Source organism: Acanthochromis polyacanthus, chromosome 3 (genome assembly GCF_021347895.1).
Source record: "Acanthochromis polyacanthus isolate Apoly-LR-REF ecotype Palm Island chromosome 3, KAUST_Apoly_ChrSc, whole genome shotgun sequence".
In the NCBI taxonomy this organism is placed as follows: Eukaryota; Metazoa; Chordata; class Actinopteri; family Pomacentridae; genus Acanthochromis; species Acanthochromis polyacanthus.
In genome coordinates, this window is record NC_067115.1 from 35539004 (window position 1) to 35555055 (window position 16052).

At 42.8% G+C, this 16052-nt stretch overlaps 1 protein-coding gene across 12 annotated transcripts in view; it reads left to right on the plus strand.

Moving 5' to 3' along the window:
* fat1a (FAT atypical cadherin 1a) overlaps nucleotides 1–11993 on the plus strand; it is an 87970-nt gene extending 75977 nt beyond the window's left edge. For 3 of the 12 annotated variants that reach the window (XM_051945729.1, XM_051945728.1, XM_051945732.1), the window contains 11 exons: nucleotides 369–591; nucleotides 681–812; nucleotides 956–1113; nucleotides 1936–2404; nucleotides 3356–3509; nucleotides 4032–4142; nucleotides 5546–6186; nucleotides 6454–6591; nucleotides 7937–7996; nucleotides 8386–8421; nucleotides 10405–11993. In XM_051945729.1, coding sequence (XP_051801689.1) covers nucleotides 369–591; nucleotides 681–812; nucleotides 956–1113; nucleotides 1936–2404; nucleotides 3356–3509; nucleotides 4032–4142; nucleotides 5546–6186; nucleotides 6454–6591; nucleotides 7937–7996; nucleotides 8386–8421; nucleotides 10405–11078 — 2796 coding nt within the window. In that variant the 3' untranslated portion in view covers nucleotides 11079–11993. The other 9 variants (XM_051945733.1, XM_051945734.1, XR_007940999.1 and 6 more) reach the window with 8 other exon arrangements.
* Nucleotides 11994–16052: the final 4059 nt, after the last annotated feature.

Below are 16052 nucleotides of genomic sequence, written 5' to 3' on the forward strand. Positions count from 1 at the left end.
GAAATTGTTTAGCTAACTGATTAATCCTCTAATCAGTCGTCTCCACCCTCGGATCAGTTTCAAGCAAGACAGTTTTATGCAGACCAGTCAGTGCACATAGCATTATCTTTTTTCTTTTTTAAAAACTAACCAAGTGTAAGAAAGTAATAAACTACTCCAGAGTTGTTTGCTTTTAGACAGCTTTATTTGAAGGCGGACATGAAAACTGACAGAGTCAAGTGCAGGAAACTCAGATGGAAGTGACGGGTGACCATCTAGTCATTTTCAAAATACAACACTGCAGACTCGGCTGGAAATAAAATTTGGTCTAATTTAATCGAGTTCTCATATCAGCACTCGTCCTCTTTTTGAAATCTTTTTCTCTTCAGGTCGTCTTCCGTAAGCTGAACTCCTCTGCGGCTGTGATCGAGGAGATGACGGGGGTCCGGATCGTTCGGGTGGTGCAGAAGTTGTGTGCCGGTCTGGACTGCCCGTTACACTTCTGTGACGAGGTCATCTCCCTGGACAAAACCGCCGTGTCCACTTACAGCACGGCCCGGCTCAGCTTCGTCACCCCGCGACACCTGAGAACCGCAACCTGCCAGTGTGAAGGTACCCGGGTTGCTCTTTATATACGCATATTTAATAATTATCGGTGTGTTAGAGCTGCCTTTCTCAGTGGAGGTTTTTGTGGCATTCAGGCAGTAGATGTCCTGTGGTGAACAACCTGTGTGAGAACAACCACTGTCCCGAGGGTACGGAGTGTGTGGCAGATCCCAGAGATATTGTGTACAGTTGTGTGTGTCCCGAGGGGAAAACTGGCAAATGCTCTGGTAAGAGTCTCTCTTTATCTTTGATCTTAGATATTTTTGCTCTTCCCTTTCCATCTCTCTCTAACTTCCTCTAAAGAAAATATTGTGAAGACGACATTCACGGTCTGATTTCTCTATTTTGCCCTCGCCTCTTTTAAATTCAGACGGCCACTCGCTGACTTTCGGTGGAAACGGTTATGTGAAATACCATCTGATGGAGAACGAGAACAAGGAGTTGATGAAGCTATCGCTGAGGCTCCGGACCTTCTCCAGCCATGCCACTGTCATGTATGCCAAAGGGACTGACTACAGCATCCTTGAGGTGTGTAAACTATTTATTGTCGCGGCCGAACAAAATCAGAATTGCTTAAATAATCCCTGCAGGGAAATTGCTTAGACTGAGTCTCTCTTGGGTATATTTATTCTTTCAGCCCTTTTTTAAAAACTGAATTGATAACATCCTGCATAATAAGAAAGTCTAGGCTGACTGTCCCCCTGCATTTCTTAGACCGTCTCCGTGTTGCTGCCCAGCATTTCCATATCAGAAGGGCTTAATAAACACATAACTGACCTGCCCCCCTCCCCCAGAGACCAGCCGGAGATGTGTACCAACCGACTATGCTGAAGGGTTCAAAACAGCCATTTTAAAACTCTTTTCACATGAGGGACTATGGGAATGTGGTGGTGGGCTGAAAAACACACACACAAGAGCTATTTTAGTACTGGGAGGGAAGCAGAAAGCAGTTTTCCACACATTCCTTTTCGAGTCTGTCTGGTGTAGCTGTCTGCATGCCAGAGTCCAGACAAAGAACCTGGCTGACTACAACACAGTTCTGTGCACCAGGTTGGCATGTAATATCTGCTGCAGTTTTACGTTTGTTTTAGAGGCTTTAACAGGAGTTTCATGCTGTGACGTTGTGTGATGTGATTATGAGAATTTCAGCGTTCTGTCATGGCATACCAATAAGCGGATGTCAGAAACTGATTCGCAACAGTGACTTGATGATTTGATTAGCGCGAGTTTTAATCTTGAGGAGTTTAAATCTGAGGGAGGAACAAAGAGCAGAACTGATGAGATGATATTAGCTGAATATTCATCACATTCTAACTCTCAACTCTTCCAACTTTTCTGTATTTGAACTAGATCGTGAACGGCCGCCTGCAGTACAAGTTTGACTGTGGCAGCGGTCCGGGCCTCGTGTCCGTGCACAGCGCTCAGGTTAACGATGGAGAGTGGCACTCCGTTTCCCTGGAGGTGGACGGTAACTATGCCAAACTGGTGCTGGACCGGGTGCACGCCGCCTCAGGCACAGCACCGGGCACTCTGCGCACCCTCAACCTTGACAACAGTATTTACTTCGGCGGTCACGTACGCCAGCACACCTCGGCTCGGCACGGCCGCAGCCTCCCCGTCACCAACGGGCTCCGCGGCTGCATGGAGGCCATCACCCTGAACGGCCAGGAGCTGCCTCTCAACACCAGAGCTCACCGAGCCCACGCTGTGCTGGAGGACATCGTGGACGTGGCTCCAGGCTGCGCACTCGCACCTGTTGAGAGTTGTTCCAGCAACCCCTGCACCAACGGAGGGAGCTGCACGTCGCTGCCTAATGGAGGTACGCGACCTCCTGCTGAGCTCATTGCACTCACTCATTTTTCCATTTTTTTCTGTACTGTGTGCACTGTCCTCCTTAGATAGCTAGCTCAAAACCACGGAGCCTCATTTGATTTTCCACTGTAAAGCCACAACAAAAACACAAATTGCAAACAGAAATCAGAACATAACTGGTAGGTAGATTAGGCCTAATAGAACAGAAAAAGGTAAGTCACAACTACAACTGCTGTCTGGAGCTAAACAAAGTCAAACAAATGAAGTACTTACAGAGAAGTACCCTCCAAGGCCACAACATGTCAATAAAAACTACAGGAAAAGCAGCAGCACCCAGCTACGCTCATGGTGTGACCAACACTAAAATCCCCTGCTTTAACATCACCTTCCAGAGAAAAATCAGGGGGCGCTGCAGGAAGTATGTGTACGTTCATATAAGTTGGGGTTAAATTAAGAAGTTTAAATGTTTTTCTGATTGTCTATTGTTGTTACACTAAGTTCAAATCAAACGTGTCTATTTGTTACTCTTGGTAAGGAATAGCATAAATATAAAGAGCTGAACCAGACTTTTAATGGTGACTAGCTATGGGAGACAGGCCTAAAGTACATTTTTTTTCTGCTTTTTAAGTTTGGTCATAATTAGTATTCCTAGTATGTTCCTGTTGCTGCTGTGTTAATCTGCAGTGGCAGCCAGTGTTGTTTGCTGTTAATGCAAACTCCACACTTCTGCATCTGTTTCACATTACAAACCTGCCAGTGGTTTGGGGCCATAATTACTCGCCATCATCAGAAGGGTATTTGTAAAACATCTGCAGGATGTGTTGAGTTTTTTGAAGAAGAAAACAACGGCTTAATTAAAAAAGCAAACAAAGAAAAATCATTTATCATCGCTGTGATGGAATTATGGTTTCATTGTTGTTGTTTTTTTTCTCATTCGCTTTTTTCCTGAATTCCACAGGATACTTCTGTAAGTGTCCAGCCTCTTTCATGGGCACACACTGTGAGATTACAATAAGTCCTTGTGCCTCCAACCCCTGTCTGTACGGAGGAACCTGTGTACCTCGGGCAGATGACTTCTACTGCCAGTGCAGAGGGCAGTACTCAGGACAAAGGTACTGCAGTGTTTTCTTTCTGATCTTTATTAAATGAATACTGCACATCATTGCATGCACTATTGATGCTGTGTGGGTAAAAACATTTTGTAGACGTCACGATAAAGGGAGAGAAAGATAAAGTTAGCATTGTCCATCAAAGCAGCTGATGTCAATGAAATATCAACCAGGAATTTCCAAATCTGTGAACTGTGAGTTTTATAAATTTGCAGTTCAGCCAAGCATTCCATTGATTATCTTATTGTCTTATTCTGATTAACAAGGATAAGTATATAGCTGATAAACGAAGCCTTGTGGCATTTTAGGAATCAATTATTCGAATTACTTGAGGAATCGTTTCAGCCCTATTTGTAATACCTGAAAGTTGCACAGTAGAATTTCCCGCACCAACGTAAAACTTTTGTTTGGAGCTTTTACTAATTCACCACCAAAGGCAAAACTTTGAGTCTGATTAGATATTTCAGATGTTGACTCTTTATGCTTCTCTTCTGGTTTGCTTGAGTAACCTTGTTTTGGCTGCAGGTGCCAGCTGGGGCCATACTGCAGAGACAACCCCTGTAAGAACAGTGGAAAGTGTATTGACAGTCTGGACGGTCCAGTGTGTGAGTGTGAAGCCGGCTTCCAGGGAGACAGGTACGTCAGTTCAAATGAACACCAGTCAGCCACAACATTAAAACCACCTGCACCTGCTGCCGAAACAGCTCGGATCATTGTTACATAAACATGGGACCTCTGTGAGTGTCCTGTTCTGTCTGACACGGGGCATCGGATCCCTTGGGCCCCCTTTGTTCCTGAATGGAGTATCTATGGATCGGGTTTGCACCAGTAAAAATTGTTTTGTTCTCAACATTTAACCCATCTAAGCCTAGAGCAGTGGTCGGCAACTGGCGGCCCGCGGGCCAAAAATGGCCCATCATGAATAATATCTGGCCCGCCAGATGATTTTGAAAATCTGATTTGGCACGGAGCCAAGCCAGCCCGTCACCGCAACACGAAACTTACGTGGTTGGCTGCTGCCGAGCATTTCTGCGTTTGCACTACTGGTCGGGCACGGTTGTACCAGCCAGATTTCACTGAGCAACAGTGTGTGCAAAACGTGTGTGCGTCTCAGGAGTCATTTTTAATACATCTGTGATCAGAATTGAGACGTGTTTCCCAAACAGCGGCGATCAGCTGTAGAAGCTGCGCTGCTCGCGGTATCCCCCCCCCTCACGGAATCGGAGCGCAACCCCCGCAGGTTGGCCCGCAGTTCAATTGTTTACAAACATTTTGGCCCGAAGCCACATCTACTTGCCGACCCCTGGCCTAGAGGTTTCTGATCTGTACCTGGTCTAAAGTGGTTCAAATGAAAAAACACACAAACACACACACACATTAAAATCTCAATGTTTTTACATTTAACGAAGAACAAAATAGTTGTACAAATCTAACTAGAAAAGCACTCAGAGAGCACAGTACTTTGTATCATTTCCAATGCCTGAAATCCTTAAAGAATTTGTGGATCCAAACTATAAGCCATCACTGCCAAAATCTAATTAATTGGTTCTTGTGTCATTTCTGACCTTCACTGGAAATTTCATCCAAATCTGTGTATCAGTTTTTGAGTAGTGTTGCTAACGGACAAACAGACAGACAAACCAATGCTGATCGTCACATAACTCCACCGTGCCTCTGCCTCCTTGGCGGAGTGAAAATATGTTTTTAAGAGTGTTTAGCCTTATTACAACAATCTGTTCCAGACTTGACCAATCTAAGTTCACTGGTTTTTGATCTGGACCTGGTCTAATGTGGTCCACAAAGGAAAAAAACAACAGATGAAATCTCCATTATTTTATTTTATTTTTTACATTAACAATCTCGTTATTCACTTTTATCTATCAGTGGTTTTAATGTTGTGGCTGTTTCATGTATAAATCAACTCTAAAATATCAAACATCTCCAACTAGAAGAGTGTAATCATTTGCTTTAGCAGTTGCATCCAGTGTTTCACCCCCCCCCCCCCAACACACCTCACTGAATCATTCTATATTGTCCAGGTGTCTGAGTGACGTCGACGAGTGCATCAAGAACCCGTGTTCCAACGGAGGCCAGTGCCAGAACACTTATGGTTCCTATAAGTGCAACTGCTCGCTGGGTTTCACTGGACAGATGTGTGAACTCCCCGCTGCGATCAGTAATGAGTTCGTCTCCACCTCCTGGAACATCGGCTTGGAGGAGGTGATTGGCATCGTGGTGTTTGTGTCCAGTATCTTCATACTGGTCCTCCTCTTCATCATCATCCGCAAGAAGGCCTGTCGCAGCAAGTCAAAGGACGACGACGACAAACATACCGGAGGTTCAAACGTGCCTCACTCCTTCCTCCAGAGGCCTTTCTTTGACGCCAAACTCAACAAAAACATCTACTCGGACATCCCCCCTCAGGTGCCCGTGCGACCCATCTCCTACACTCCCAGCATTCCCAGCGACTCGCGGAACAACTTGGACAGGAACTCGTTCGAGGGCTCGGCCATCCCGGAGCACCCTGAGTTCAGCACCTTCAACCCGGATTCCGTGCACGGACACCGGAAGACTGTGGCCGTGTGCAGCGTAGCGCCCAACCTGCCTCCTCCACCTCCATCCAACTCCGTCTCAGACAGCGACTCCATCCAGAAGCCAAACTGGGACTATGACTATGACAGTAAGCTCTCATTTAATCATTTAACATCTCCCATCTCATCCAAGCATGTCTTTGGATTGTGGGGTTTTCTGTTCTCTGTTTGTAATTCGTAAGGTCTCTGCCTTACGGATTACAAAGAGAACAGAACCCCAACAATCCAATGACGCCTTTGGATTCCCTCTGAGCGGCGGTGGAAGGAACAAAAAAATTCTGACATTTAATGATCACAATCTACCTATTACAGTATCGAGACTTTACATTTAAATCCTGCTCTGCTTCCTGTTCCAGCTAAAGTGGTGGATTTGGATCCGTGCCTGACCAAGAAGCCTGTGGAGGACAGCGCCTGCCACCCCTACAACACCAGAGGCAGCATGTCCGAGGTCCATTCCCTCAGCTCCTTCCAGTCAGAGTCCTGCGATGATAACGGTATGCTGCCACGCTACACTACTTCCTCTTTAGCATTTCAGAACAAAAAAAACTAACATAGTTTGAAAAAATTCTGCATTAAATAACACATAAATCAATGAGATGTCATTCTGAGATGTTACTTTTTGTGTTCTTTTGTCTGATCAGCTCGCAGGATTTTGCAACAGTCGTCTTGTGTTGATTTGAAATGCTAACGCTTCTTCTTTGCATGCTCAGAGTGGATGGCCCAGTAGTGGCTGTGGGGTCATGTGTTCTTTTCTCTTTCTTTTTGCTGCGGGGCTTCAGCTCCAATATGGATCAAATCGGTCCACAGATCCAGAACAAGGTTTTAAATAGCGGGGTCCAGCCTGTAAGTTCTCAATCACTACCAGTACAGACGGAAGCAATCACACCCGCTAGTAAAGTGTAATTCTCCTGGGATTATATACGACAAAAACGAAGCAAAATCTGACCTTGTTTTGTGTTCTTGCAAGCTTACCTGAGTTAAGCTTCAAAAGGAGTTTGATGACTTACTCAATCGGCTTGAGAAATGGGATCATTGACTTTGACAGACATCTGCATCTTTCTTTTTTTAATTATTATTTACAAGCATGCATTTTCTTTTGTAATTGTTTGTCTGTTCTTTTTGTTTTGTCAAAACATAGCTACAAATGGATGTTTAAGGCGAATATCAAGGAACATATCACAAGGGTATACAAGCATATTTTCTGTTCACCCGATTCTTTTTCATGGCACTCCCAATTACCCATTTTCATCTCTGGGATATCATGATGGGGATTGCGCTGCTCATAAGTCATCAAAACCTTCATCCGTACCTTCAAAAATGAAATCTAAATTTCAAATAAAAATGCTCCAAACAGGTACTTTGTATTTTCTCATTCCCTCGGTTTGTTTTCCAAGCACACACACAGGCTTTTCTGTGTGTTTAGGGCTGAAAATGTGTTTATATCTCTGGGGAATTTCACTGATTCTTCCATCTGTACTGTCAATGGCACCCGCTAGCATCTCAGTATGTTGTTGTTGTGTGTTATCTTGCACAAATAAAACCAGACCCTCCTTCCACCCCTCCAACACACAACAAACACGCCACACACATACGCCACTGTGTTGCCCTCCTCCATTGTCTTGTGGCCAGTCATCAAACCCCCTCAGACATTCAGCATCGACACACAAAAGACAAAAAAAAAAAAAAAGAGTTTGGACGACAACATTTGTGGGAAGTGTTGCCACCATTGTGCGTTCCATATGTGTCTTTTTTTTTCTCTTTCTTTACAAATGATTAAAACATTTGTACTAACGAAAGATCTCTTCCACCCACTCCCCCCCCTCCCCTACCTCCCACAAGCCTCCATAGTGACAGTAATCCACCTTGTCAACTCTGTTGTTGACACGGTGGAAGGAGAAGGTACTCTTCTAGCTTTCATCTGCCGCCAGTTTTGTTCTCGGTGTTGGGATGTGATGTGTCGTTTGTAGAGCTGCCATTATCTTACACTGACGAACCTCATCCGACCCCGACGTCTTCCTTTTTTGATGCAGCTGCTAATTAAAAAGATATGCAAATGAAAAATTACACAAGCAGCTTAACTGTTGCCTCGGCATTGTTCGTTTCCAACTTTCGATTGCACACTTTAAGAAGTCTAAGAAAATGGCAAACCTGTTGTGCATTCGTTTACCTGTCATTCATTACTTGTTTCATTGTCCTCATTTCATTCATGTTCTTAGCCCATTGTTCCTCTTAGATTTTAACGTGACTTGTTCTTTCTCTTTTTCTCCCTCTTCTTGCCTCATATAAAGAGTCTTTTTTGGCTCATGATCTCAAGAACCCAAGAGGTGACTTTTTTCATCTTTGTTTGCCTGATTGTACCCTGATACATCCTCTAACTTGGACCCACTAACCCTAAATCCTAAAGAGGAGTCCTAAGCTTCCACTGTGTGGCAAAGCTGGTGTGACGCTGAGCACATTTCTGCAACAGTGGTTTAGTAAAGGTGTTTGTGTCTGCCTCTGTAAGAGTACTTATCACCCCAAAAACACTCCTTTGCATGGCTTTGATGACATTAAGTATTACATGATCAAAGGTGTTGCTCTGAAACTAACTGGAAATGTTCTTAGTCCTTTGTGTTTGTGTGTGTCTGTTCATGTTGCTAGCGTAAAGAGCTTGTCAAAATGTCATTGTATTTTGAAATGTGATTAGCTTGGGCAAAGACAACTGTGTCTTAAAGCCACAGTGGATCATTAGCTTTAGAACATGGGTGCAGTAAAGTTATCTTCCTCATCGTCTGAACCAAAAAACACACCTGCTGGCTCAAAAGGCAGGTCAACTTTTTCTTAAAAATCACCAACAATTAATCAAAGAAACTGTAGAAACGGTCATTGAACTGCTGTCCTAGCAGAAACCTTCACTAAATGTAGACTTAAATTCATGATATGTAATTAAAAGCACTTCATTCAACATGTCTCACTTAAAATTTCGCCAAAAATAAACTGTCAGCACTAAACAGATTTGGTAAAACCAAAAAATTCTGCGATAATCAGTGCAACAGTGAAGCCATCAGTGACTCAGTTGCAATCAATGGTCACATTAAAAAAACATTTTTTCAAACTCTCTGTTTTCACAAGACCAGCAGTAAAATACCAGTAGAACGGCTTCATTTGCAAAAACAGGTAACTCCGTTTTCAGAAAACTCATCTGTTTATTGTTTACTTGAGATAATAATAGTAATGCCACTAATAATTTATTTTTTCTCTATTTTGTCATGTATTTTTCTACTGAATCATATCCACTCAATTTCAGTTTGATTGATATTATCTCAAGTAAACAAAAAAAAAAGTTTTCTGAAAATTTATCAAAACAGAGTTATCTGTTTTTGCAAATGAACTCTTCATATCTTTTCTGCAGTATCGGTAACACCTGTGGGTGCTTGGACAAATGTACATGTTGATTCCAGCTTTTTTTTCTGTTTTTATAACGTAAATAATCAAAGAAATTCAACTTATGATTCACAGCATTAAACATACGTTACACTGCATAGACGACATTTCTGACGTCTGATTCTGGCCATGGTTGTGCTGTTGCCATAGACGTTAGAATTTCCATAGAACTGCAATGAAAAACATGCCCACAGTGAGTAGAAATGCAAAAACATTCAGAAACTGTTGGATTTGGAGAGTTAAATATTTCATATATTTCCTCAGAAGTGGGCATTACTTATCAAATACATTAGCACAACAGCTGCGGTAAGATGCAAAGCTGTTTTTCACACCTCCATCGTTGGTGTTAAACTAAGTATATTAAACATCTGAGACCTTTTTCCAAACTGGTGTCAAAATTTCCACCTAAAACACCTGATTAGTGATGCATATTGATATTTGTTGTGATCGCTGCTACGACACACAAGCATCAGCTGTTTGCCCCAAATCCTCTCTGATTACACTGATTTATGCAAACATCTGAGTTCAAGAAGAGTCATGAAAACTAGCACGAGGATGAAAAAAGATTAGAATTTCAACAAGCATTTTTGACATACTTTTAGCATTTAACAAAAGGAAACTGAACAAATATGACAGGGAGACAGGATTAGAGAATGTGTTTTTTATATCACTGTGTCTCTACATCTGTGAATCGTGTGTGAAGATGTTGTTGACTGAGTCATGTGAAGTTCTGTGATAAACCTCATGTTGTTGGTGTGCCTTTGACCTGTGTTGCTGTTGCATGGTGTGGGGTTTTAACATTAACAAGATGGATGTAAATAGGTGGATGTGACTCATTGAGCTTTGCTGCAGAATTCATCTATGTCTTTGGTCTTGTCACACAGGATATCACTGGGACACATCTGATTGGATGCCAAGTGTTCAACTTCCTGGAATCCAGGAGTTTCCACAGTATGAGGTTGTGGAGTCACCCGCCCCTCTGTACAGTGACCCGAGTGCCATCGACACCGACTATTATCCGGGCGGCTTTGACATTGAGAGCGATTTCCCTCCGCCGCCAGAGGACTTCCCAACAAACGACGACCTCCCGCCGCCGCCTTTGCCAGAATACAGCGACCGCTGCGACACACTGCGGCCCCTCGGCAGAGACCTGGACCCGTCTGTGGGCGGTCCAGGCAGTGGCGTCCGCCAGCGCCCAGCTCTGCCCCAACTCTACAGCCTTAACCAGTATCTGCCGCAGCACTCCTACCCAAGTGACGGAGGCGACACCGAGGGCCAGGGTACCACCTCCACCTCTGCCACCGTTACCCCAGCCTCCACCATGGGCACCGGTGGGTACAGAGGGGGCTACCCTTTAGGCTGTAGTCGGGACTTCGACTCCTCAGCTCTGGACAACATGTCCATGTCTCTGTACACGTCCACAGCCTCTTGCTCGGACATGTCGGCGTGCTGCGAGGAGTCCGAGGTGATGATCAGCGACTACGAGAGCGGAGACGAGGGCCACTTCGAGCGGCTGGCCATCCCGGCGCTGGACTCCCAACAGCACACAGAAGTCTGACACTGGATCCAAACAAAAGTGCCTGAACCCACAGCTACACCTTACGTTTTCCCTTGACACACCACTCACACCAAACACGCACAGTATGTGGACACATAAAGCAACACCACACACATACATGCACACTGACACAAACAAAGAATCTGATTAAGAACAGGAGTTGTTGAGACTGGTTGTGAGGGCCATTCGGCTGAGAAGATCTGAAGAAGCTACAGGAGCAACTGGAGCCTCTTTGCTTCTGCTCAGTCCGACTCCTACCCCTTTGAGTTGGCGGAGCCATTGCTTTAAGTAGCTGTCATCATACACAGGATGTGGGTTGTCTGAAGGATCAACATTTCAATGTACAACAGGAAAAGCATCATGAAAAAAAAAAGAATATTTCATGAAAATATCTTTGTTTCTATAAACAAACCAAGCAAAATGATTTTATACAAGTCCTCAATGTAAATTTAAATGTACAGTTTTGATTTCAAAGTTTACTAGGTTTTGTAGATATTCTATGCTTTTATTTTCAACAAAAAAGAGTTCAATGGTGTGACATTATCAGCCTTACTGTGCTTACATTCACTGATGAAATAAAAAAGAGAAGAGAAGAGCGTGGCTTTTCTGAACACAGTGTACTCGTAAAAGTTTGTTGTCTCTTGCTCATTTCAAAAAGGGTCTTCAATGAACGACTGCATATTCTTGTGTTGTTTTTTTATTTGTTTGTTTGTACATTTTGACTTTGGAACCTCTTTATTTTTCCACCAAGAAAATGGGACCCAATATATTTATAGTGCAGAGTTATCCATGGACACGTGACTTTTTCAGGTGTCTGTGTGCGTCTGAGCAGTGCTATGGTCTTGTTAAGGTTTTTATTGAATACTGCCACAAGCTCACGCTTTCCTACTGGCAATAAATTATTCCTAAAAAATACTCCTGATGTCTGGGTGCATTTATTTTCTGTGTGTACTTACGAATACAACCAAGATGTAGCAGGAAGTTGGTGTCAAAGCTCGTGTCTAGTATGACTTGTGAGAATGAGGTCGGACTTTTTATTTTAGACCTTTGTGATTTATGTTCATTCAAGTGGAACTGAAATGATCCCTCTGATAGTTGATTAACAACCATTTTGGGGACTTTTTAAACTAAAAATGTCAAATTCACAGATTGAAGTGCATATTTAGTTTTCTTGAGCTCATACACTAATGCAGACAGGACACAATGTTTGATAGTAATTAATGATATAATGAGTTAACCATTGACTACAGTCAGGCTCCATTAGGTCCAGGAAACATTTTGGGTTTTTGAATTGTTGGTCAAACATTGAGAAAATTGTTGGCAGACTAATTGTTTCTGAAATGCAGCAGTACTTGATAAACGACAAATGATTTGCATCTCGTCATTTTTCAGTTCCTAGTTTTTCAATCCACAGTGACAGTGAGGCACCAGAACTTTTTGCTTTGGGTCGTATTAATGTTAGCATTTGCCAAAATGTCATTGTATTTTGAAATGTGATTAGTTTGATCAAAGACAACTGTGTCTTAAAGCCACCATGAATCATTAGCTTCAGTACTTGGGCAAAGTAAAGCTATCTTCTTAACCTTCTGAACCAAAAACACACCTCCTGTCTTAAAAGTCAAGTCGACTTTTCTTAAAAATCACCAACAATTAGTCAAAGAAACTACAGAAACAGTCATTGAACTGCTGTCCTAGCAGAAAATTTCACTAAATGTAGACTTAAAATCATGATATTTAGCATGTCTCACTAAACATTTTGCCAAATATAAACTGTTTGGACTGAGCAGATTTGGTAAAACCAAAAAATTCTGTGTTCCTGGGTGCAATTGTGAAGTGATCAGTGATTTGGTTGCAACCAATGGTCACATAAAAAAAAATCAGGAATTTTTCGAAGTCTGTGTTTACACAAGACCAGCAGTAAGATACCAACAGAAATAAATTCACAGATTGAAGTGAACATTCTTGCTGGTTTTCTGGATCTCATACACTAATGGAGACAGGACACTGCTAGATTTAACCATTGATTCTGAACAACGGCGAAGCTCTATTGGGTACAGGAAACATTTTGGGCTCTTGGACTGTTGGTCAAATACTTTCTGTATTCATGATGGACGAATTGAGCAAATTATTGGCAGATTAATTGTGACTGAAATTAACTTTTAGTTGTAGCAGTACTTAGTAATTGGCAAGTCATTTGTGGCTTGTCATTTTTCAGTCCCTAAGATACACAGTGACACAGCGAAACACTTAAACCTCCTGTTTGGGGCCTCCTTAATGTCTGACTGCTGCGTGTCATCTCCCTGTAGCTGCTTGTATCAATAAACCCTGGCTGTCTCACATGAGGCTGATAGAATAACACGACCCTGATACCTCCAGGCCTCGTCCACCGCTGCACTCCCTCTGCGCTCTGTATTTTTCCACCGTTTGGCTCTCTGCACTGTGCTGACCTGGTCATGACTTCACAAAGGATTGACTGTTTTACCTCCTGGGCTCTGCGGTGGAAGAACGACCTTCTGACCTCCAGTCAGGACAGCAGAGTCACTCCACGTTGGCCGTAATAGGCCGACCACTGTCAAGACATATCTGTCCTCGGCCTCCCTCTAATGAATCTTACCATGTCAACAGTATGAGAGCAGAGCCTCACTACTGAACCACAGGGCTGCCGAGTTAGCCACCGCTCTGGTTTACAGTCAGTTTTTTTATAGCTGTGTCAGGAAAAACACCACTTTACTGAGGTAACACATACACAAAACATATGACATTATTGTAGTTTCACCCCCACCGATTGACTGTAACTGAAATGAATCCACGAACATTCAACCCTTTATTAAACCTGCTGTAAAGGATGGAATAAGTTGGAAATTTTGTTGGTTTAAAGCTGCAAGTGCGATTAGTAGAGAATGGATTCATTCTATCAACTATAACTGCAAATCTGATAACTTAATGTAAAATAAGAAACAAATAACTGTTTTACAAGTCATTAAAAAGGTCCCATGCTGCTTAGCTTCTATTATTCTGCAGTTTCAAATGTAGCAAGATGCATTTAGATTCTGGGTTCTGTGTGACTGTAACTGTGCACAGCTATAATTTGCAAGGTCATGAATGTTTGTTTTTTTTGTAACAACGAATGAATTTTGAGAAAGCGGTTTCCTTCTTTGTCATCAAACAACACATGGTGCTTGTTCATGACCAAACCAAAACCACATTCTGTTGCTTTTTGTTAAAGGTTCTTTGTGTAACCTTTCATAAACCACTGGATGTTGCAAGAGCACTAGCATCTCAGACCAAAAAAAAGAAAACAAACCTTCCCCTTATCTATCTACACAAAAGGTAAGAAAAAATAATCCAGCCACAACTATTAGCCCACACTAGCATCGTAAAACACATGAAATGGCTGTAGCGTGTGTAAAGTCCCCTTCACTTCATCCTTCTCTCTCTGCTTGTATGTAGACCTGTGGATGAAAAAAGTCTCAAAAAGCAAAACCGCTAGCGTCCACTGGGAGTCACGTGACCAGATCTCGCGTATCTGATTGGCAAATGGCAAGTGCCATATCCGTAGTCTACAGGCTACGGGTACGGGTCCGTACCTCTAGCAACAACCATAGAACAAACACAAGTGTAGAAGAATAGTCATCTGAGAGACACCTGCACTGAGCAGAAATTTAAAAAATGCACATAGATTAGGTGAATAAGATTCCAGTTCTTGTTTTGGGGGCACCAGTGGAGCTCCAGATGGCATTTTTGCTTTTGCAGTGCATTGTGGGAGGCCAGTCTCAGCGTATTTACAAACTCAGAAAGGAGAATTTCAGAGGCATGAACATTTGGATTGGACAAAGTCTTCATATTCAAGACGAGCCATCAATGTTTTTTTTTTTAAAGCATTTTTAAAGCATTCTACTGGATCGCTTCTTGGAATTTAAAGGCATTATGGAGGATGTTTTTGTTGTTTAATTTGTCTGATTCACACAAAATGAATATACTGACCTTTAGTGGACTTGTATGTATGATTTCTAAAAGAATAAAAAAATTAAAAAAAAAAAACTGTTGACATGGCAGGACCTGAAAAACATCAGCCAATCAACGCGCTCGGACCGAGGCGTTTGGTTTGCTCCCGTTCCTGTCAATCAAAAATCTTCCGGCTCAGGCCTAGTTACGTAGATTACGTACGCCTTGGACTTACGTGTTTTGTGTATGTGTTGCTTTGGTATAGCTTCATAGTTAGCTGGCGACTAGTTTTGCTCATCTTTTCTGACATAATGGCAGATAAAGATCCAGGGGGACCCAGCCGTAAAAGAAAGGCATAATTGAGGTCAGAGAAAATAAAAGACAACTGGATCGCGAGAATGCAAAAACAAAAGTGATTATTGGCGAGTCATTTGGGCGATGGCGTCAGCTCAAGCAACAAATGGGCCTAAAGACAGATGCCTTGGTTGCTATATTCCTTCTGGACAGGAAAAATGTATTATTGTATTATACTGCGGCTGAAGTTTCTGGAGGGGGGCCGTTTCTTCGTAAATGTTAAGAGAGGGGAGGTTAGAGGGGGGTGAGGGAGAGGTTGTATGGGCGCATGCGCATGCTATGTTTAAATTCGTAGGAAATTAAATCTCCTCTAATGCCTTTAAAGAAGCATTCCAGTAGAAAGATTAGAGACTACATTAGAAAGCGTGCTTTATTATCCATCCATCCATCCTCTATACACCGCTTTATCCTCACTAGGGTCGCGGGGGGTGCTGGAGCCTATCCCAGCGGACTCGGGCGAAGGTAGGGGACACCCAGGACAGGTCGCCAGTCTGTCGCAGGACTACATACATGTTTTATTATTATTATTATTATTTTTATTTCAGTGTGTCTTTACATTTGTGAACAGTGCGTAAAGATGTTCACAAAGCCGTATGAAATTTAGTGGTAAACTTCATTTTGTTGACCTCTGTTGCTCTTGCAAGCTGTGGGGGGTTGAACATTAACAGGGCCGCA